The following is a 19,332-nucleotide window of genomic DNA, read 5'->3' on the forward strand; positions in this document are numbered from 1 at the left end:
GTGGGGGCGGTGGAGGTGCTGCAACGCAGAAGTACTATGATCCGTATGATAACTATGCCCGCCCGAACCCGACCGCCAATCAGGTTAACAACAATGGTACTGCCGGTGCACATATGGGCAACAACAATCATCACTACCATCACAGTCAGCAACAACAGCAGCAGCAACATCTGCACCATCATCAACAACACCACGGTGGCATGATGGATCAGCAGCGTGCGAATGGATCAGCAGCTGTATATCATCAACAGCAGCAGCAGCAACAACAACATCTGCACCATGGTCAATCGAACAATGTTCATCATCATCATCAGCAATCAGCAGGAATGGTTGATCCGTATGGACAGCAGCAGCAGCAGCAGCAGCAGCAGCAGCAACAACAACGCTACAGTGCCAACAGTAACAGTCAATACGGTGGAGCAATGCACGCTCAGCAACAACACATGTATCAATACAACAACGGTAACATGAATAACGGTGGTGCAGCATCAGCAGCCACAACAGCAGCAACCGGTGCCGGTATTGGTAAAATTGCTGATTACGATCCATTGACGGACGGTCCACGAAATGTTCCACAGCCTAATCGTCAGAGTGCAACGCTGATCTACAGCTCCGGTAACAGTAAGTATTGACTGGCGCATAAACTTAGAAAAAATCCTGAATTGCACATTGCTAGATCAGCTTGTTTTTGTTTTGTTTCATGTGTGTTGCGCCCAATGGTGAAAGTTACACTTCACGCTTTGTATGTTTATATGTGATCGCTTTGCAGAAAAAAATCATCACCCAACATCAAACAGAGAAGCGTTAAATATTTATCCTGAACAAGTCAAGCAACTGTCGTGCCGAAGTTATTTGAGTACAATTTGTGCTGAATCCAAATTCATCTCACGCATGGCACAATCTATCCCATTGATGTACTCCTTTTGCGCTTCGTGGCGCACGGAACGAAGAGCTTGTTCCCATTCTTGAGCATGGTTTCGTTTGTGTGTGCGTGTGTGTTCACAGTTACTGTTCCACCCGATCTCAATTGGAGCTACACAAAATTTCCGTTGTCTTCGCGATTTTCATCACTTTAATTATGCACTGCACGATGCCAGGGAATGTATGTGTTTTGTGGCCCCGCGTGAAATCCCCCCAATTGCGTTGTTCTGCCAGTTTTATTTCTTTCTCTTTGAAGATGCAGAGCCATTTAGGTTTTTTTTATATCTTGCTTTTACTGTTCGCTGCATAACTTGACAGTTTGACTCTTTTTTTTGCGCGCAAATACCGCGGGACGAACGTTTTGGATGTGTAATTTCGTATTTGTTTTGCAATATCTTTGCGCCGATCTTCAATGTGTGTTGGCGACAAACCGCGTCGTGTCGTGTGGGGATCGGGGCGCGATCCTTATCTTATCGGTTACCGGTCGGTCCCGGTGGTGTTGCGATCTTGTGGGGTCCCCGCCAATGTTGTCGTGAGAAATTATCAGACATCCGTTCCCGGGCGTATCCGCGTGATGGATGGCACCTTTTTACACGGTCCGTGAATGATTTCGTAAAACCGTGTGCGATATTCATATGCATTTTTGGGGTGAGCGTCGTTTGTCGCAGTTGGACCTGTGAACGGCACGAATTGGTCCATGGAATGTGTGTAAATAAATGCATACGACACACATTGGCATTGCAGCAGCATGTGTTTTGGATTCACTCGCCATATGATGGATGGATAGTGATTATGACGACGGACAGCATGACCATTGCCTCATACACACTACGGAATATGGACAAAGCGTACGTAATGCAGAGTGAAGAAAAAAAAAATAACCTAATCATCATAAGATTTTTTTTCATAAATCAACCAAATTGCTTTAAGCTGTTTTTTTTTAAACGATCGATTAAAAATATCGAATGATAAGAATCGATTTGAGTGCTTTGCGATATTAAGCAGTTACGATAACCAAAACGTTGGTCTAATCATGCTTCAGTGCTTTAACCACTTCAGGATGATTTTTACTAAATGATTTCATTTCCTTTTGTGCGTCTCGTTTTAGTGTCAGCGAACAATAATCGACGAATCGGTTCAGTCAACGACATCGACCCGGTTAATGGTTACTATGGCTCGGTAGCGGAAAACTCGCAGGCGGCTCTATATCAGCAGCAGCAGCAACAGCAACTGTATCAACAACAACAACAACAACAACAACACCGGCAATCCCAGCAACAGCAACCGCAGTATATTCAACCGCCCCAACAGTACGCTGCACCCGCATCAAATGCAACGGGCAAATCGATGAGCAAAGTGGTAGGTATCTTGAAATGAAGTTCAAGAATAAGTGAGTGAAATCTTGCTAAAGAGTGAGCTAATCCGAATGTCCACAAAGAGTAGTTATAACTCATTTATGATATTACTCGCAATTTATTCCATGTATAGCACAAATCAAATGTACTACACGGTCGTGAGAGTTGCTACACTGATGTGTGAGTTGATAATCTCCGCGCATGAGCACATGAATAGAATAATTCACTCATGAACGAATTAAAGTCACCTATAACCGGGGAGAGTGGAAGTCAAATGACAACAAAGAATCAGCTTTAGAATTAACTCTTTAGAGCAACTTACTCACTCTGAGGCATTTCTACTTAGCGAGTTGTTCTTCCCATCACTAGCACTTTGGAGGAAGAACGGAACGTGGGACCATTTGATTACAATCGCCGTATAGTTTCGAGTAAAGTTTTACCTGTTTATTCAGAAACAGAAGACTACGGATGATGGAAGTAGTTTGCAAACCAACTAAGTTTAAATAAGTTACTAAGTACAGTTAGGGCAGTATCACATCGCTTATTATCATGTAAGGTCTAGTAACGTTCAAGGTTATGTGGGATCGGTTCACTCTTCAGAACAGCTTGACGAGGGCAGTGGAATGTACGTCACGTCGATGGGTAGCGGTGAACTCGTTGTATATTGTTGCAGAATATATGGCTGATCCTGCTGATACGACGAAGGACCGTATGGCTGACCCTGGCATTGATTGCAACCGCAGCACGGTGGACATGTCGTAGTCGTCGGTGCGGTAGTCGAAGGTGTTACAACGTTATACGAAATGGGTGGCCTGTTATACATTGGTGCGAGCGCTGAATATGCGCCATTAGCATTACCACAACCGCAAGGTGGACTCGACGTAACAGGACCGGCGTTTATGTTACAAGAACACTGTTTCAGAGCCGGTATAGCGTAGTAAGGTTGATCTTGATAGGATGAAGGTGGCTGCTGGTAGTAGGGTTTCATGGTCACCGGTGGTGGGTAAGGGCAAGGCGGTTGCATCGTTACACTTGCACTTGTCGTAGATTCTACCACTGGCAGCGGTGTGTAAGCGTATGGAGGAGGAGGTGGAGCAGGAACATACTTGGAAGAAACGTCATAAACCGGTGGTAGGAAATATTGAATTGAAGGTGGAGTTGGTGGAGCACAGGTTGTCGTCGGTGGTTGCGTGTATACAGGTGGAGCGCAAGGCGGTGGAGGTACGTAAGGACCTGGTACATATTGGGGAGGTGCACTGGTCGGTGGAGGTACGTAAGGACCTGGCACATATTTCGGAGGAGCACAATTCGGCGGAGGTACATAGGGACCTGGAACATAGTTGGGAGGAGCAGAGGTCGAAGGAGGTACGTAAGGACCTGGCACATAGTTGGGAGGAGCAGAGGTCGGAGGAGGTACGTAAGGACCTGGCACATAGTTGGGAGGAGCAGAGGTCGGAGGAGGTACGTAGGGACCTGGCACATATTTCGAAGGAATTACACAGTTTTGCGGTTGGTATACCGGCGGCGAATATGACAGCGGCGAGTATGTCGGTGGCGGTGGCGGTGCACATGTAGTAACTTCAGGAACCGTCAAAGCATAATTCATGGCAGGATACGACATAGGCGAATACGTTGCGGAAGGATAGTGATCTGACGGACGACCATCATTCATCTGCGGCTTGTAACAACTGCAAGGTGCGGGAGTGTTCACGTAATTAACCACCATCGGAACACGGCCCTTCGGTCTTCGTTTAACGCCACAACGACAGTACTGCACTGGGGCAGGGTATGCGGTCTGAGGGCATAATTCCCGCTTGATACAGGTGCTATTATGCTTCACGTATCCGTCTTGACACACACAGACGGGTTCTCCGCTTTGGTAACCGTCGATACACAGTACGTTCCGGCAATCATTGTCGCAGGTAGGTTCGCAACAAGGTGCGTTAGGTTTTAGGGTTGCGTATGGACCGCACGATGGACATTGGTCAACGCGTATGCATTTGCCCTTGTGCCGCCTGTAGCCTTTCCTGCAAACGCAGGTCGGTTGGTCGACGTAGCGCGAGTGAACCGGTCGTCCAGTGCAATCCTCCGTGCACGTTGGTTCACAGCTTGGTGGCGATGGCAGAAGTTCTTCGTTTTCTCCACAAGTTACTAAAAAAATATGTGGAAGATAGATGTTAAAGAGGTGCTCTAGTTGTAAGTCCAATATTCAACTAATTCTTACGCGGAGCTGGTGGTTTTGGTGGACAGTGACACAAAAGGATGCACTTGCCCTTATGACGAACGTATCCTTCTTTGCAAACACATGTCGGCTGTTGAACGTACGCCTTGGAACACTTTGCGGTTGTACAGTCGTTGCTACACGTCGGTTCACAGCACGGCATCGTATCATGCAGTTTCTCGTTCTCGGGACATACGAGTTCTATTTAGAGGGGAGATAAAGTGAAAGATGTACTCTATATTCCACGGGCTAACTAAGCTAACCATCAGTCCTACATACCGTACGCAACAGATGGTTCCCCCATTACATCGTAGTAATTTTTGGCGCTGGAATGAGATAGTTGCAACAGCAGAAACAACACCCCAATGTAGAGCGGCATCGTGTTACTCCTGCCGCAGCAGGAACCTATTGCGATCTTCATCACTCGACACGATCGGTACGGAGCGCTAGTACACTATGATCACCGAATAAAGCGCACGGTGCGTTATATAGGATAGTGAGGCACGTTTCGAGTGGGACCCCTCATTTAGTAATATGTGGTCACCCGATTATACCACAGGAGCGACAAAATTTCGTCACCCTAAAAAAGTGTTCACTTTCTAAGAACTCATCCACCAGACACGGTTCTTTTAACGATTTCAGTGCGTAGAACAGTACACCAAGGAATTCTCTGCTCATAGGGTGCTTTATTTTTTCGCACTAACGCATTGCTTTTGTGTGCAAGTAATCGGCACGTAGTTCGGTCCGGTGCAGTTTTGGAAACCGCGGATAAGCTGGTCTGTTTTGCGTGCATAGCACACCAATTGCGTGGCTTATCTTCATTGTAAAACAGTGCGGTTTTTCGGTGGGTTGTTCGTGCTTGCTTCGTTTTTTGAGGTGAAAGATGATCTCCTGCACCGGCAGGTTAGTGGTGAGTTCAAAGCGTGGTACCGAAAGAAGAGTGTCTATTATCCAATGGGTACAGCATTGTGGCAACACAGATAAGTTGGCAGAATAGTCACGTCGGGCACGGTAATAATCGCTATGCGAAACTGCTATCGGTTAGTCTGAAGAACGTTCTGTTGCGTGCATGTAGTTCTGTCTCCGTCAAATCCGTCTGTCTCTGTCAAATAAAACAGAAGAGTTGTTGGAAATACAGATTTTTTACTAATGGCACTAAAGTGTTGCGTGCAATACTTGTGCAAAAAATCTAGAGTTGGGCAAAATTGGCAAACAACCCGGAGCTAGTTCCAGGCGGTTCTGAAAATGTCGGAGTCATTTGTGGATGGCAGGTGCAATCGACACTATCCGAAATCGCCACTCATTACTCATCGGAAAGCACTCATCACTATTGAAACTCCTATTACATTTTATTTTTCAAAATATTAATCATATCTTATTATTCTTTTAATTTTAGCGCGTCTACCGAGCCCTGTACGACTACGAAGCGCAGGATAATGATGAGGTCGGTTTCAGCGAGGGTGACCTGATCATCGAGGTGAACTCAATCGATGCTGGCTGGATGACGGGACGCGTCGAACGCACAGGCCTAACCGGGATGCTGCCGGCGAACTATGTCGAGCTGATGAAAATTTAAACCCAACCCAATTCTCAACTCGTACGACATCCACGAAACGGGGGGCTGAGGATGTGTGTGGTACATGTACGTTCCTTCGATCAAGAATATACGATCGAGACGCGTTTCGGAGAAAATCAAATCCAAACACCAATCACAGTGCCGATCAGCTATTAGACCTTTACCCAAACACTTGCGATCAAACAATGCTTGGTTAATTCTTTCTTTAAACCACCATACACTACTTCCGGGTATTTGTATGCATCGCAGTGAAGCAGCATTGATACAAAATTGAAAATGATCATCGCAATTAAAATATGTTAAACGTGTAACTCGTGCAAAACAAAGAAGATTGTAATTGGGCAAACCACTGTTACATCATTCTTCTTCGGATGAAAGCGCCCGGTAGCGTTGGTTTTTAATTTAATTTCAGTTTTGTTATCTTTTTTTAGTTATCATCATTATTAATCTTATTGTAATAATTATTATTTTAACTGCTATTATTACCGACCTGCCTACTACAATACCCACCCCCATTTTGGGTACAATACGTACGTTTAGCAGTGCTTCTATCCTTGTGTGGTGTGTAAAGAGGTAAAGGGCAGACAGCAGCGAGTGTGGAGCAGAAATGTTTGAATACATCATATAGTGTATGTGAGATATAGAAGCGTTCTTTTCATATGTTTGATGTACGGTTACAGGAAAAATATAGAGTACTAAATGAGGAGAACAGGGTGCTTGTCGTGTAGGCTATAGTCTCCTAACAACAATACAACACAACGTGCTAATAGTGAACACAACAGTAACCGTAGATAGTGTGTAAAACACTTACCAATGGAAGATAATGTTGTTGTAACAGGGCGAATGGGGAACAAGCAGTTTTGTACTAGTAATTATTCAGTTTGAATGTTGAACCTGGTATTATGCGAGTGTCGTCCTTTCAATACAGCAGGACATAAGACGCGTACTGTAATATTTTTGTATTTAAAATACCACTTTTAAACCCTCCCCAACCTCTGGACCCGCTCATTGAGAACGTAACGAGAAGAACTAAGAAGATAGTGCGTATAGATAATATGCCCCTCTTGGAGCATCCCTGGTAGCTTACATCCAGAATTTGATACGACTCGTGCCTAATAGTTAGAGACTATGCGTTAAAAATCGTTTTCCTTTTCCTTATCGTGTATTGCCAAAAAAAAACACGTCATATAATCTGGATAGACAAAACAGACTAGTTGACAATACTAAAAAAAAGCAACAAATGTATACAAGTAACAGTTTAGCGAATAATATCAAGTTATAGTGGAAGAAAAAATAAAAACACCCACACACATAATATTACCATTTTCAACTCTCATATACAACTTGATTCCAAGAACAGTGTCTTCTGCAAACCTTCGTATCAATTGTAGAGAGAACGAGCTTCCATTGCGGTTTTTGTTTGTTTGTTTGTTCGTTTTGATTTCTACTGTAAGCTCAATTAGTGAAGAGGAAAAGGAGTAGATAGATATCAACAACACCACACTGCGCCTTAGAGTATAGAAGAATCGCCTCACAACCGCCCTAAAACCATTCGTGCTTTACCTTTTTGTATGTTTGGTACTAAACATCGTACAGGACCGTAACATTTATTCTACAAACTATTCGTGCCCTAGTATAAACCCCTTTTCTAACCTAAATCCAAACCCCAACAAACACGGTGGGAATGATGATGTGCTGTGCGTCCATGCAACCGTTGAAGCATTTAGCTTCCTTCTATCCCATTCCCGCTACACTGTACTATTTGTTAAAAAGAAATAAACGTTAAGAAAATGTTATACAGTTAGCGAACAAGGTGCGACAAATGTACGTTTCGGGGATTGTTTTTTGGTAATGGTAGTGAAAACGTGAAGGAAAACCACAAACTGGACCAGCATTACAACATGAAATCATTGCCGCTGTCGGAAAATGGTAAAATAAAGCATAAACTCAAGACGACATCGTTGACTGATTACATTCGTCGCAAGTATTCAAAACATCTTTACAAGAAAGAACGGGACAACATGCTTTCGTACACCAAAAGAACACGAAGAAATTTTAACGAATTCGTAAGGATTTTGAAGTAATGGTATCAACTTGCAACGTGGTGGGATTAACATGCGATTATTCATTATGACTTATTGATCGCAACTGGTGACTGGTTATGTGGTTTTGCAGGGTCATTGAAGAACTTTCTCAGTTTTTTTTGTTTTATTTGAATTACCATCCCTTTTCCGCTTTGAAAAAACGTATGATTAAGTCAATAAGCTGTTCTAAAGGCTTACTATTAGCCTTGTGCTTTGTAGTTCATATTGGTTATTTGAGACTTGGTTAACCCAGACTGAACCGTGTCTTTTGTAGAATTTGATGTCAGTTCTTTTTTTTTGTGTAACGATCTAGCTACGGGTAAATAAAGTCAAAGAGGGCTTGGCATGCCTAGATCCTTAGTTTAATATGTCGTTTGAAATGATGTATGTTGAAAGCGAATTAAACACACACTAAAGAATCATCGTCTGCTTTTTATGCCAACGATTATAACGCTTTCTATTGCCAGACATGCTGTATCGTTGCTTGCACCAACGCTTCCTTCGACAGGTACCTGTTGATTGGAAACGGTGGCGAAAGTGCAAGCTACGCGGTTGCGAGTGATAGTCTACCGTTTTTGTGCCCCAAAAGTTTGGGCGCAGGAAAGTCGTGTTAATGTCGGTAAGTAGATAACACTTGTAAATCTAATCTAAATTCTAGTGGGCGTCAAAGAACTAACTGCAAAAGGTATAAAACTGTCAGGCCATACGGGATAGGGTGTCATTTTTAGCCTGCAAACGAATTATTCATACTCTAACGGCGGTGCAAAGGGTATTGATGGAAGCGCAATAGCCGTACACGAGACGTTTGTTCATCATGGAAACGGTGCTGCCCCTAGTGATATTGGCCCTAATCGGCTCAGCAAGTACCTTATGCCACTCGAAAACTGTCCCACACGGTAGGTTGTTTGGTGGGAATTTACTTAAGCAACGGGAAGACATTAACATTCGCGTTATTGGTTTGTTTTGCGGTACAGATTTCTGTTCGGAGTATGAAGTGCTGCATACTACTCCACCTTGCTGTGAGGCAACCTGTGACTATGACTGCTGTCGTGTTGTGTGCCCGAAGATGCTCGTCTACGAACCGACCTGCGTGTGTCTGGAAGGATACGTGAGACACGATGGGCAGTGCATTCTCAAGTCTCATTGTCCAGCGCGGCCAACAACACCGCCACCACCACCCTGTGAAACGACTACTGTCGCACCGTGTGGTACCACCACTACTCCCCGTCCACCATCCTGTAGTACTACTACTCCTGCGCCCTGCACGACTGTTAAGCCTCCATGTCCAACTACTACTCCTAAGCCACCCTGTCCTACTGTTAATGCTCCATGTACAACTCCCAAGCTGCCATACGTACTGACAACTCCCAAAAAGTACGGTTACACACCACCATCCCGTCCCAAATACTCACCCGTCACATATGTTCCTCCTCCACCGTCACCGACGTACCAAACATTGCCTCCGTCGTATCGCTATGTCTCAGTAGCATCTTCACGCGTTACTCCCATGGTGACATCGTACCAAACAGTACCAACCAAACCCTGTGTAACGACCATGAAACCTCCCTGCACGACTACTCAACCACCATGCCCAACAAAAACCGTCTGCTATACTACGCCTAAGCCAAGCACACCATGTCCACCCGCTACAACACCTCAACCGTATACCAGTAAACCCTGTCCCAAAGTTCCAGGTAATGTGAGATTAGTTTCTTACAAAATTTAGTATATTTCTAACACTACCTTCCTTTCCCATGTGATCATGCCTCCACAGAATCGTGTGCGGCCTGTGAGGAGCTCGTCTTTACGCAAGCCTGCTGCGAACCAACGTGCGACTTCGACTGTTCGCACACCGTCTGTCCACTGGTGCTGGTTGAACAAGCGACGTGCGCATGCCGCCCAGGGCTGGTGCGATATCAGGGACACTGCATAGAACCTTCCGATTGCCCGAAGAGCGCGTCCCGCTATCGACTATACGTTCCAGTTGCTGCACAGTGCCTAAAGTGTGGAAAGTGAGCCATAAAAGGGGAAAGGAATTAACTGTTGGGGTAGAAATAAGAGGATTGGCCGGGGATGTATGTATAGATAGTAATAAACACAACCTGATTTTATTAATTATTGGTGTTTGCTATCGTATCGTACATGAGACATTGCTATCTGCTTATAGTTTGAAGTCATCCTCCACTTATGAGCATTTAACTGTGGTTCTTTATATTATTAAGAGATTTCTCCGTGTAAGTACACAAGTTCTAATAAGGTTTTATTCCGTACTTTAGAAAATCCCAGTTCGCATGTCGATATAGAATATGCAGAAGTGGAAGAAATGTCAAGAATTCAGACATCAACTTACGATTCTCTTAAGGAGCTCTTAACACTTATCGTCCGAATTAAATACGTGAATTTAACACTATTTATCAGAATTCTGCTGGCTTGATAAAGATCACTACAAACTTGCCATTTGTTTTTGGCAAACACTCCTAGTTTACAGTACCTTTGTAGTAGTCAGCAGAAGAAATAAGACAAACAAAATTAACTCGCTCGTAGACACTCATTACAAAGTTGCAAATTCTTTCGATATTAATGAGAAACAATGCTTATCGCAGATTTACAAACTGTGTTGCTGCGGTTGCCATTTACATTGTATCTGCATGTTGGTTGGTTTTTATATACGATTACACAGCAAACCCATTTCTGGTCCGGCGAGCATCACGTTCCCTACACCTGGTAGAACAATTCTATATCGACACTGTTCTCTACTGTTTTGGACACATTTGTCTGTTGACATAACGCCACTAACAAAAGGCAACCGAGCAATGGCACGTACCCTATTACGATCATCCACAAACACCCGACGGTAACGGTTAGTTTTCTCTCTTTTCCGTACGGTTTGGCTTCTACCAACGGTGGCACAGCAAAAACCTTCAAAGGATCCCGCACGGTACCAGGTTCATTGAGAAATGATCCGCAGGTCCGTCTCGTTGGGCAGAGCGCAGTACCGTCGTCCGGGTTGGTAAGCGATTGTGTGTCCCCACTACACCTAGCAGGGTTGTAAAAACAGCTGTCAAGCGCTTCCGTATCGCTTCCTGGTGTAGATTGGCGTTGCAAGGAATGCGGGGGACTACTATCCAGGAAAAGTTGTCCAGCGCAGTGAAGGTGATACGGTGAATGGGTTTAAAGGCCAATCGAGCGCAGTAAAAAATAGTGTTAGTATCTGCTGGACGTTGGAATGTCTGTACGCTGATAGTGTGTGAGACCCCGGGAACACTGTCGGACAGCTGGGGCCGACAATATCACCCGGTAGAGGGTACGCTCACGCACGATCGAACTTACCATCCTGAGATATTGGGGATGTGTTAGAAGATTTTTTTGCACCCTCCGGCAAATGAATCGTGTTGGCATTCGACGCCAGCAGTAGGGCTTTATCGGGTGCGTTTAGAACTGTAGTTGCATCTTCCGACCGGGGCAGTATAAATGGTTACTGAACACTGAACATCAGTATCAGTTCGCTTAGCAACAGGTGCATTGCAAGGAGGTTTTTCCAAGGAGCTCCAGAGGAACTAGTTGGATTCGGGCTCTAGTGACTATATTATATCGAAATGAAGGTGGCAACCGTTTGCTTGGCCATTGTGGCCCTTGTAGGAAGCGCAGCAGCCGTTTCCTACCCTTCGCGTAAGTAATAACCTTGCATCGTCCTGTTTTAAGATCAACAATATATGCTAGGTTCGGTTACTTCCCTCCACAGAAAAGTGTCCCACGAATGAGGTTCTGGTGGCTTCGCCGCCATGCTGCGAACCAACCTGCGATTGTGACTGTGATACGTCTTGCCAGCAGTTACTCGTCTACCAGCCGACTTGCGTCTGCATGACCGGCTACGTACGTCTCGATGGCCAATGCGTTCCAAAATCGTGCTGCCCTGTTCCCGAAACCGAGCCACCGTGTGCACCAGTGACGGCTGCTCCCGTATACCAACCACCATCTTGTGGATGTGGACAGAATCCTTGCCAATGTGCGCAGCCGGCTTATCATCCTGCTCCCGTCTACAATCCAGCACCTGTCTACCAACCATGTGAAACTACTTGTGCCCCGGTAGTGACCTCCACCTGTTCTTACCATTCCGCACCCGTCTACGAACAGCCGTCGTGTGGCGGATGTGACCAATATCCTTGCCAGTGTGCTCAACCTGCTTATCAACCTGCTCCCGTCTACAATCCGGCACCTGTCTACCAGCCGTGTGAAACTACTTGTGCTCCGGTAGTGACCTCCACCTGTTCGTACCAGCGTGCTCATGTCTACGAACAGCCATCGTGTGGCGGATGTGGTCAAACTCCATGCCAATGTGCTCAGCCTGCTTATCAGCCTGCTCCGGTCTACGAACAGCCATCGTGTGGCGGATGTGGTCAAACTCCATGTCAGTGTGCTCAGCCTGCTTATCAGCCTGCTCCGGTCTACGAACAGCCATCGTGTGGCGGATGTGGTCATACTCCATGTCAGTGTCCTCAACCTGCTCACGTCTACCAGCCATGTGAGACTACCACCGTCTATACTACGCCCGCTTGTGAAACACCTAAACCTCGTAAGGATTGCTTTCTCAAACCAAAACAAACAAACCATACCTTAACGTAACGCAAAATTTCCCATCTTTTTTCCTACCAGCGACCTGTGCGCCCTGTGAGCAGCTGGTTTTCGTAAACCCATGCTGTGAACCGACCTGTGACAACGATTGCTCCGGTGTACAATGCAACCCGCTGCTGCTAGTAGAGGAGCCAACCTGTGCATGTCGACCTGGTCTCGTCCGGTACCAGGGACACTGTGTTGAACCGTCCGTCTGCCCGCGAAGTGCTTCCCGCTATCGGCTGTTTGTACCGAAAACTGTTTCGTGTGCTTGTAACAAGCAGAATGTCGTTGTTTACTAAACCGCATGACCACAAGTGTACGACAACCAAACAAGCGCAATAAAACATGGATTCGAAACAGCTCTCAAAACAATGGTGCTGATATGAATTAAAAAAAATAACCTTATTGAAATAAAAATTATTAGCCTAATAGGTCCCAGAAGATGCCATTCTAGAAGATGAAGTTGCATAAGCACACTGAGGACTCCATATCCAACCTTATTGGTGCTAGCAAAGGGCTCTTCTTTTCACCTTGTGACATCATTCTAACAACTCTAGTAAGTTTAACTGAGGTTCTGAAAGATATGATTGCATCATGTAGTCTTAATGGAGACTATGCTGTCATATAGTGCCAAAGCTGCTTCACGGTTTTGGCCTGGTGTAGGAGTCCTCTACTCTAGGAGACCGCTTTAAACGGACGAGCACTATCATCTGCCAATCCATTATCTCGGTCTTTCAGGCACACACATCAACCCCGTAACTCCATCTCATTTTGAGACTACCGCGCGTCCTCCGTTCCTGTGGAAGACCTAAAAGGACTTTACGGGCTGGATCATTCTAATGACATGACCAGCCCCCACCGCTGCCTGGCGAGTTCAATTCGCTATAAACGCCATTGTAGCGGCTCCTCCATCGTCCTTCCACATATACTGGGCCGAAAACTCTGCTGGACATCTTCCTCTCGAATGCGGCTAAGAGGGTCTTCAGCTTTGGACAAACTCCATATCAAGGAGGCATATGTGAGTACTGGAACTCTATAAGTCCTATAAACTCCAAGCCTATCGTGACAGGTGTATTGAGTAGAGAACTGAACTGACTGAGAGAACCTCAGACTGTAAAGAGTCCGGTTGGCAGCAAACACCATAGCGCGTATCGCCCCATTTGTTTAGCAGGGCCGCTGGTAGTACCACCATCAATTTTGGTTTTGCCTCTCTGCTTTCCAACCCAAGGCTTTCCGCCGCCTGGTCCTCTTTCCTTTGGTAAACATCCGCTAAGTAGGGTAACCGTAAACTAATGTTGTCTATCTCATCACCGAATGCCAAGATCTGAATTGACTTATAGAAGATGGTTCCAGAAGTTTCCACCTCCGAGTCGCTCTCTCTAGTGTTAGGTTGAAGAGTAGATCAGCTAGCCATCTTCTTGGCGCAGACACTTGGTCGAGAGTTTAAAATAAATATTTAGTACTTCTTTGTTAAGCACATTAGGCAAAACATACAATAAGAATGTCTAGAGTATCGAGATAAATCAGGGTTTGGGAAAGCTTCTGCTGTTTCTTTATCGAAACAGCAACCTCAAAAGGTCTAGGCCTGCCATTTCTGGCTTTCTTTGACTTTATTTACCAGTAAGTCTGATAGTCAGTCCTGCTTACGGATTTTGGACCGGTCCTGTCGTGTGGAGACCGGTGCCACCACCAATACACCACCAAGCCGCCCCCATGGTTTAATAGTCTACTACCTTGGGAATAGACACTAGGATCTTCAATGAATTCTAAGGATTAGTGGACGTCCAGGATTGAGAAGATTTGTAGAAGAATAATTTTAAAAATCTATTACTTTAGCTCGTTGGTGCAGTTCAGATAAGAACAAAGGGGTACATAAAAGTATGTGATGCCTTGTAGAAGAATATTTTAAACAATCTACTATTTCAGGTAAAGATACTGATATCCTTGGTGCAGTCTAGGAACTAGGTCATTGTGGTATGTCGAGGCTTAGAATGGTTTATAGGCGAATACTTCAACTCTTCATTATCTTAGGGATGGATACTAACTACAAATAATAGCAGCCTACCTTCTCTCAAAGTTGATAGGTCTGAAGCTTTAACAGGTTCATCTCATCTCGGCCAACGTCTCGGTTCTTAATAACATTGTTACTGACACAATGCAAGTTCAAGTCTCGTATCTCCATGCTCGAAATAAAAACAGGGAATACATGTTCTAACCGTACAACTACAAAGTTACAATCGAAAGCATATAAAACTCACTAGGATCTTTAGTGCATTTTAGACAGGGACATCGGTGTACATTTGGGATGACTTGTAGAAGAAAATTTAAACATATCTACTATTTAGATATATATAGGGTATATAGGTTATTAAGAACTTTAATTCAGTTTAAAACTGAATATAGACTGCGCTTATAACGACTTGTTTCGATTGTGGTCGAAATTCACCTGGCGCCTTTTACTCGGACCTGAGTTTACCATGCGAGAACCGATGATCCACAACACTTTTTTTCTGTATTGTATTTATCAAACAAATGGCTAATGCTGTTTTTATATTCAACGTAGAGCGGACACCAAAATATTTATGTTACATTTTTACAAACAAAAAACATGATTCAAAATAGATTGATCGCCTCGTTAGAGGATTCACCTACTAAGAGCCCCGGATGTGCATTTTACACCCTTTTTCCATAACTTCTGCACGTGCGCGTATGCTGTTTGGTGTGAATAGAAGAGATATCTCTACGAAATATGCATAGCGCACCAACGTTAACGTTGCACATTCTTCACTTTTTCCACACCAGGGACGGACAGAGCGCGCGCGGTTTTTGTCCCGCACAGCACGCCAGTAAAAACAAAAGGAAACGGTGCAAACACTCAATCCCAAACAGTAATGCGTGTGTACTGTGCCGGCAATGGGTTAAGGGCAGACCCGACGGAGGAAGGAGCGTATGAAACTTTCGTTGATTTGAGGCTATCAACCCAAAACCTTGACCGGCTATCATCGTCAACGTGTATATAGTCGATGCTGCTTCGCAGAAAGTATGTTTGGATGTGTCCGAAAACGTGACGGATTTCTATCATGGGCTGGTGTGCGCTATCTTACGCATCCCGCAGTACCCAGTGCACACGATCGCTTATAAAGCGTGTCCGGACCCTGCTGGCCTCGGCTATAGGGTAAACGTGAAGACACTGCGTGTAGTGTCGTCACCGACTTCTTCGAGCGTTCATTAAACGTGCCATGCTGTCCACAGGAACTACTCTCACCGCTGCCGGGTGCAGCGCCATCATACTGCTGCTCGTGGCCGGTGGTTCACATTGTGGAACCATCTCAACGGTGCACTATGCAGAGCCAAAGAAGAGTAAGTTAAGAAACATACTGAACCAGTTCCAACGAAGTGAAGCTAATGTTTCTCGTTGTGCTTTTACTTCAAGACATGTGTTCCCCGTCCGAGATTTTAAAATCATCCGAACCGTGCTGTGAACCGACTTGTGAGGATGATTGTCTGCATGCAATCTGCCGCCGTGCACCAAATTCCGTCCCAGTACCGACGTGCGTTTGCCGGCAAGGATACGTACGCCATGGTGGGTCATGCATTCGGAAGGAATCATGTCCATCACCGTACCCCGTGGCAACGTACGATATGTACCGTCCCAAGCAACACTACCCTACACCGCGCACTACTACCTTGCGAAAATCGTGCGGTGTCAATGAAAAACTTACCCACTGCAGACCATCGTGCGAACCGACATGTGAGAAGAACTGTACCGGCGTGAAGCACCCGGAAGTGTGCATTCCCGATACGAGTTGCGTCTGTAAAGATGGTTTCGTGCGGCACATGAGCCGTTGCATCCCACGGTGTGACTGTCCCAGGCGCAACCCTTACCTAGCAAGGTCCATGTCTGGCGAGTACATCGACTTCGATTACGTTTCCATGGAGGCACTAAAATCGGATGAGGATTTCAATTATAAAACACAAGCAGAATTCACTATGAAACGACCACATATCCCTACCTATGAGCACAAGAAGTCGGCGATGGCTCCGATGTACTTTAGAACCATGGTCAATCCTTCAAACTCAGCTTCCGCGTCCGTTGAACACACTACCCACACTACAGAAAGGACCGCTCTCTATCCTCCACTGTGTGCTTGTCACAGTGCAAAGAAAATGATGACACCGGCCTACTTGCCCCGTCAGGACGATAACCTATCGTACGAAAGCACCGAGGAAGATTCGGACATCGTACCGTACGCACCGCCTCCTTCCGTTGGACCGTATAGGAAGACACCTTCGATGAGCCTATTTCCACCGAGCACTACACCTTCAGCAGGACAGTTTTACATGCCGCGAAAAACGATTCCAGCACCACCGCCAGTACATCGGTGCGATTTTAATGAACCGCTGGATCACTTTTGTGGTTCCGGGCAGCAAAGTTCGGACGCCCAGGACGAACCACGGAAAGCTCCCACGATCTGGCCCCCGGTTAGCAGCTACAGTAACCGTTGCGCATGTAGACGAAATTAACGCGTGCGCTGTAGATGGACGATACTAGCACAAAGTTAAAATATTGCATACATTATAATCCCTCACCTCGTTTTATCAAGCGCTTTGCACAATAAATTATTCTCACTACTCTTTTCAAACAAAGAATTACTAAATTGCTATTGATTTGTTGTTTCGTATATGTGACATGAAATTACAATTTCTCCATTGATTTTGAGCCACCCTGTGCTTGGGATAAACTTGACAGATCACGTTTGTTATGACATTTGCTTTTCCACGTAAACATTTTATTGTGTTGGTTGCGAGAAGCAGAAATTATCGTTCATTTGGTTGTAAAATTGGTAATTACGAGTAAAAAAACAGTAATATTACGTTTGTTAATAGTATCCAGAACTTTACGGCTAAACTATGGATTCACTTATGGTAAGTTTATGGCGGAAAAAGGCTTTCATAGGCGGTAAAACGAGGTTTAACATTGAGAATCGGGTGTGTGTCATCATCTTTTTGCCGGGCAGGAACCTACACTGTACACCATCAAGGGAATGTGCATACTGGACAACGATGGAAACCGGATACTGGCCAAGTACTATGACAAAAACGTGTTTCCCACGGTAAAGGAACAGCGAGCGTACGAGAAGAATCTGTTTAACAAAACACACCGGGCGGATGCGGAAATTATCATGCTGGATGGGTTGACCTGCGTGTACAAAAGCAATGTGGATCTGTTCTTCTACGTGATGGGTAGCACGCAGGAAAACGAGCTAATACTGCTGTCTGTGTTGAACTGTCTGTACGATACGATCACCATGATCCTGAAGAAAAACGTTGAAAAACGGGCGGTGCTGGAAAATCTCGATATTGTGATGTTAGCGTTCGATGAAATTTGTGATGGAGGGTAAGTCCATAGATGCACAGTATTAATTCATGCTGAATCTAATGGAAACTATGTTGCAGTATTATCCTGGACGCCGATCCATCGTCCGTGATGAAGCGAGTCGATCTACGAAACGATGACATTCCGATCGGGGAACAAACCGTTGCCCAGGTAACTAACGCAATTCATGGACTGTTTTGGTGAAATGTGCATCCAATGCCCAAAGCAATCCACCACCACAGCTGCATCCAGTATTCGAAGCGTGCACTCCATCTATCCCGCATAAAGTAGCTACAAATCGTACTTAGTACATGGAGCAAATTGAACAAATGAAACAAACACTGAAATCACCGATAAAAAAAGGAATGGCACGGCTTTAATGCTTTGTATTTGCACAGCGAACCCCAAACAAAACTACATCCAGAATTAGTTCCCTTGCGTTCATCCGTATATTTCTTGTCCATTGATTATTTCTCTTCTTGCAGGTTCTACAGTCGGCCAAAGAGCAACTGAAATGGTCACTGCTGAAGTGAGATCGGATTTCGGAGTTCTTATTTTCCTTCCTTTTTCCATTTAAACCAAACACCGGCACCACTCGGGAATAACGGAGCGGAAATGATTCCGAGCGTATTGAATCTTGTGTTTCACGTGCTTAGGCCTGGTTGTTGTGCATTCTTGTTCCATCGTGGGTCACACATTAACGAAAGTTACAATTATTCCGTTTCATTTAAGCAGCGCCATGCAATAAGGTCTAAAGCAGAAGATAAACGTTAAGAAAATATGAAATCATACAACTATAAGAACGTAAAACTTGTATCGGTTGACCGTATCGTATCCGAAATTTTGTATTCAACATTATGCAAGTTCTTCATCACGGAAAATATTACGGTGCAAGGGAACTAAAGTGCGCTTTCGTCGCGCAAGCGTACCAGATACCAGATCGTAAAAATATTAAACCGAGATATAGGCCGAGCGTTTCGTAGCGGCGTGCACTAGAGATTGTACAATTAGCTGAAGTACCGAACAACAAACTAATATGTAGTCCTTTGTCGTGTATACGTGTATCGATCCCTGAGGAGTACTCTTGACTTGATACAATCCCCACGGGGTGCATGGGAACCGAATCGATCGGCACCGGTTAGGTTGAACTAGATATTCTTTAATTGCCAAACATTACCAAGATA

At 45.0% G+C, this 19,332-nt stretch overlaps 5 protein-coding genes across 5 annotated transcripts in view; all 5 read left to right on the forward strand.

Moving 5' to 3' along the window:
• LOC128714815 (LIM and SH3 domain protein Lasp) overlaps positions 1-6,073 on the forward strand; it is a 51,745-nt gene extending 45,672 nt beyond the window's left edge. Inside the window, exons 5-6 of the mRNA XM_053809695.1 lie at positions 2,036-2,277; positions 5,894-6,073. Coding sequence (XP_053665670.1) covers positions 2,036-2,277; positions 5,894-6,073 — 422 coding nt within the window. The remainder of the gene's footprint in view (positions 1-2,035; positions 2,278-5,893) is intronic.
• A 2,697-nt stretch (positions 6,074-8,770) lies between these two features.
• LOC128712789 (keratin-associated protein 16-1-like) lies at positions 8,771-10,173 on the forward strand. The gene is made up of 4 exons (XM_053807661.1): positions 8,771-8,776; positions 8,948-9,053; positions 9,132-9,851; positions 9,932-10,173. The coding sequence occupies exons 1-4, from the start codon at positions 8,771-8,773 to the stop codon at positions 10,171-10,173; spliced, it is 1,074 nt and encodes a 357-aa protein (XP_053663636.1).
• Positions 10,174-11,753: 1,580 nt separating this feature from the next.
• LOC128712790 (keratin-associated protein 16-1-like) lies at positions 11,754-13,070 on the forward strand. Its single transcript, XM_053807663.1, has 4 exons — positions 11,754-11,826; positions 11,900-12,600; positions 12,676-12,730; positions 12,811-13,070. Exons 1-4 carry the CDS (start codon positions 11,754-11,756, stop codon positions 13,068-13,070), a joined length of 1,089 nt encoding a protein of 362 aa, XP_053663638.1.
• A 3,106-nt stretch (positions 13,071-16,176) lies between these two features.
• On the forward strand, positions 16,177-17,295 carry LOC128715130 (uncharacterized). The gene has a single exon (XM_053810011.1). The coding sequence runs from the start codon at positions 16,177-16,179 to the stop codon at positions 17,293-17,295; it is 1,119 nt and encodes a 372-aa protein (XP_053665986.1).
• Positions 17,296-17,801: 506 nt separating this feature from the next.
• On the forward strand, positions 17,802-18,681 carry LOC128711261 (coatomer subunit zeta-1). Its single transcript, XM_053806128.1, has 3 exons — positions 17,802-18,169; positions 18,229-18,319; positions 18,634-18,681. The coding sequence occupies exons 1-3, from the start codon at positions 17,817-17,819 to the stop codon at positions 18,679-18,681; spliced, it is 492 nt and encodes a 163-aa protein (XP_053662103.1). The 5' UTR covers positions 17,802-17,816.
• Positions 18,682-19,332: the final 651 nt, after the last annotated feature.

The sequence above is a fragment of the Anopheles marshallii genome, chromosome 3, assembly GCF_943734725.1.
Source record: "Anopheles marshallii chromosome 3, idAnoMarsDA_429_01, whole genome shotgun sequence".
In the NCBI taxonomy this organism is placed as follows: Eukaryota; Metazoa; Arthropoda; class Insecta; order Diptera; family Culicidae; genus Anopheles; species Anopheles marshallii.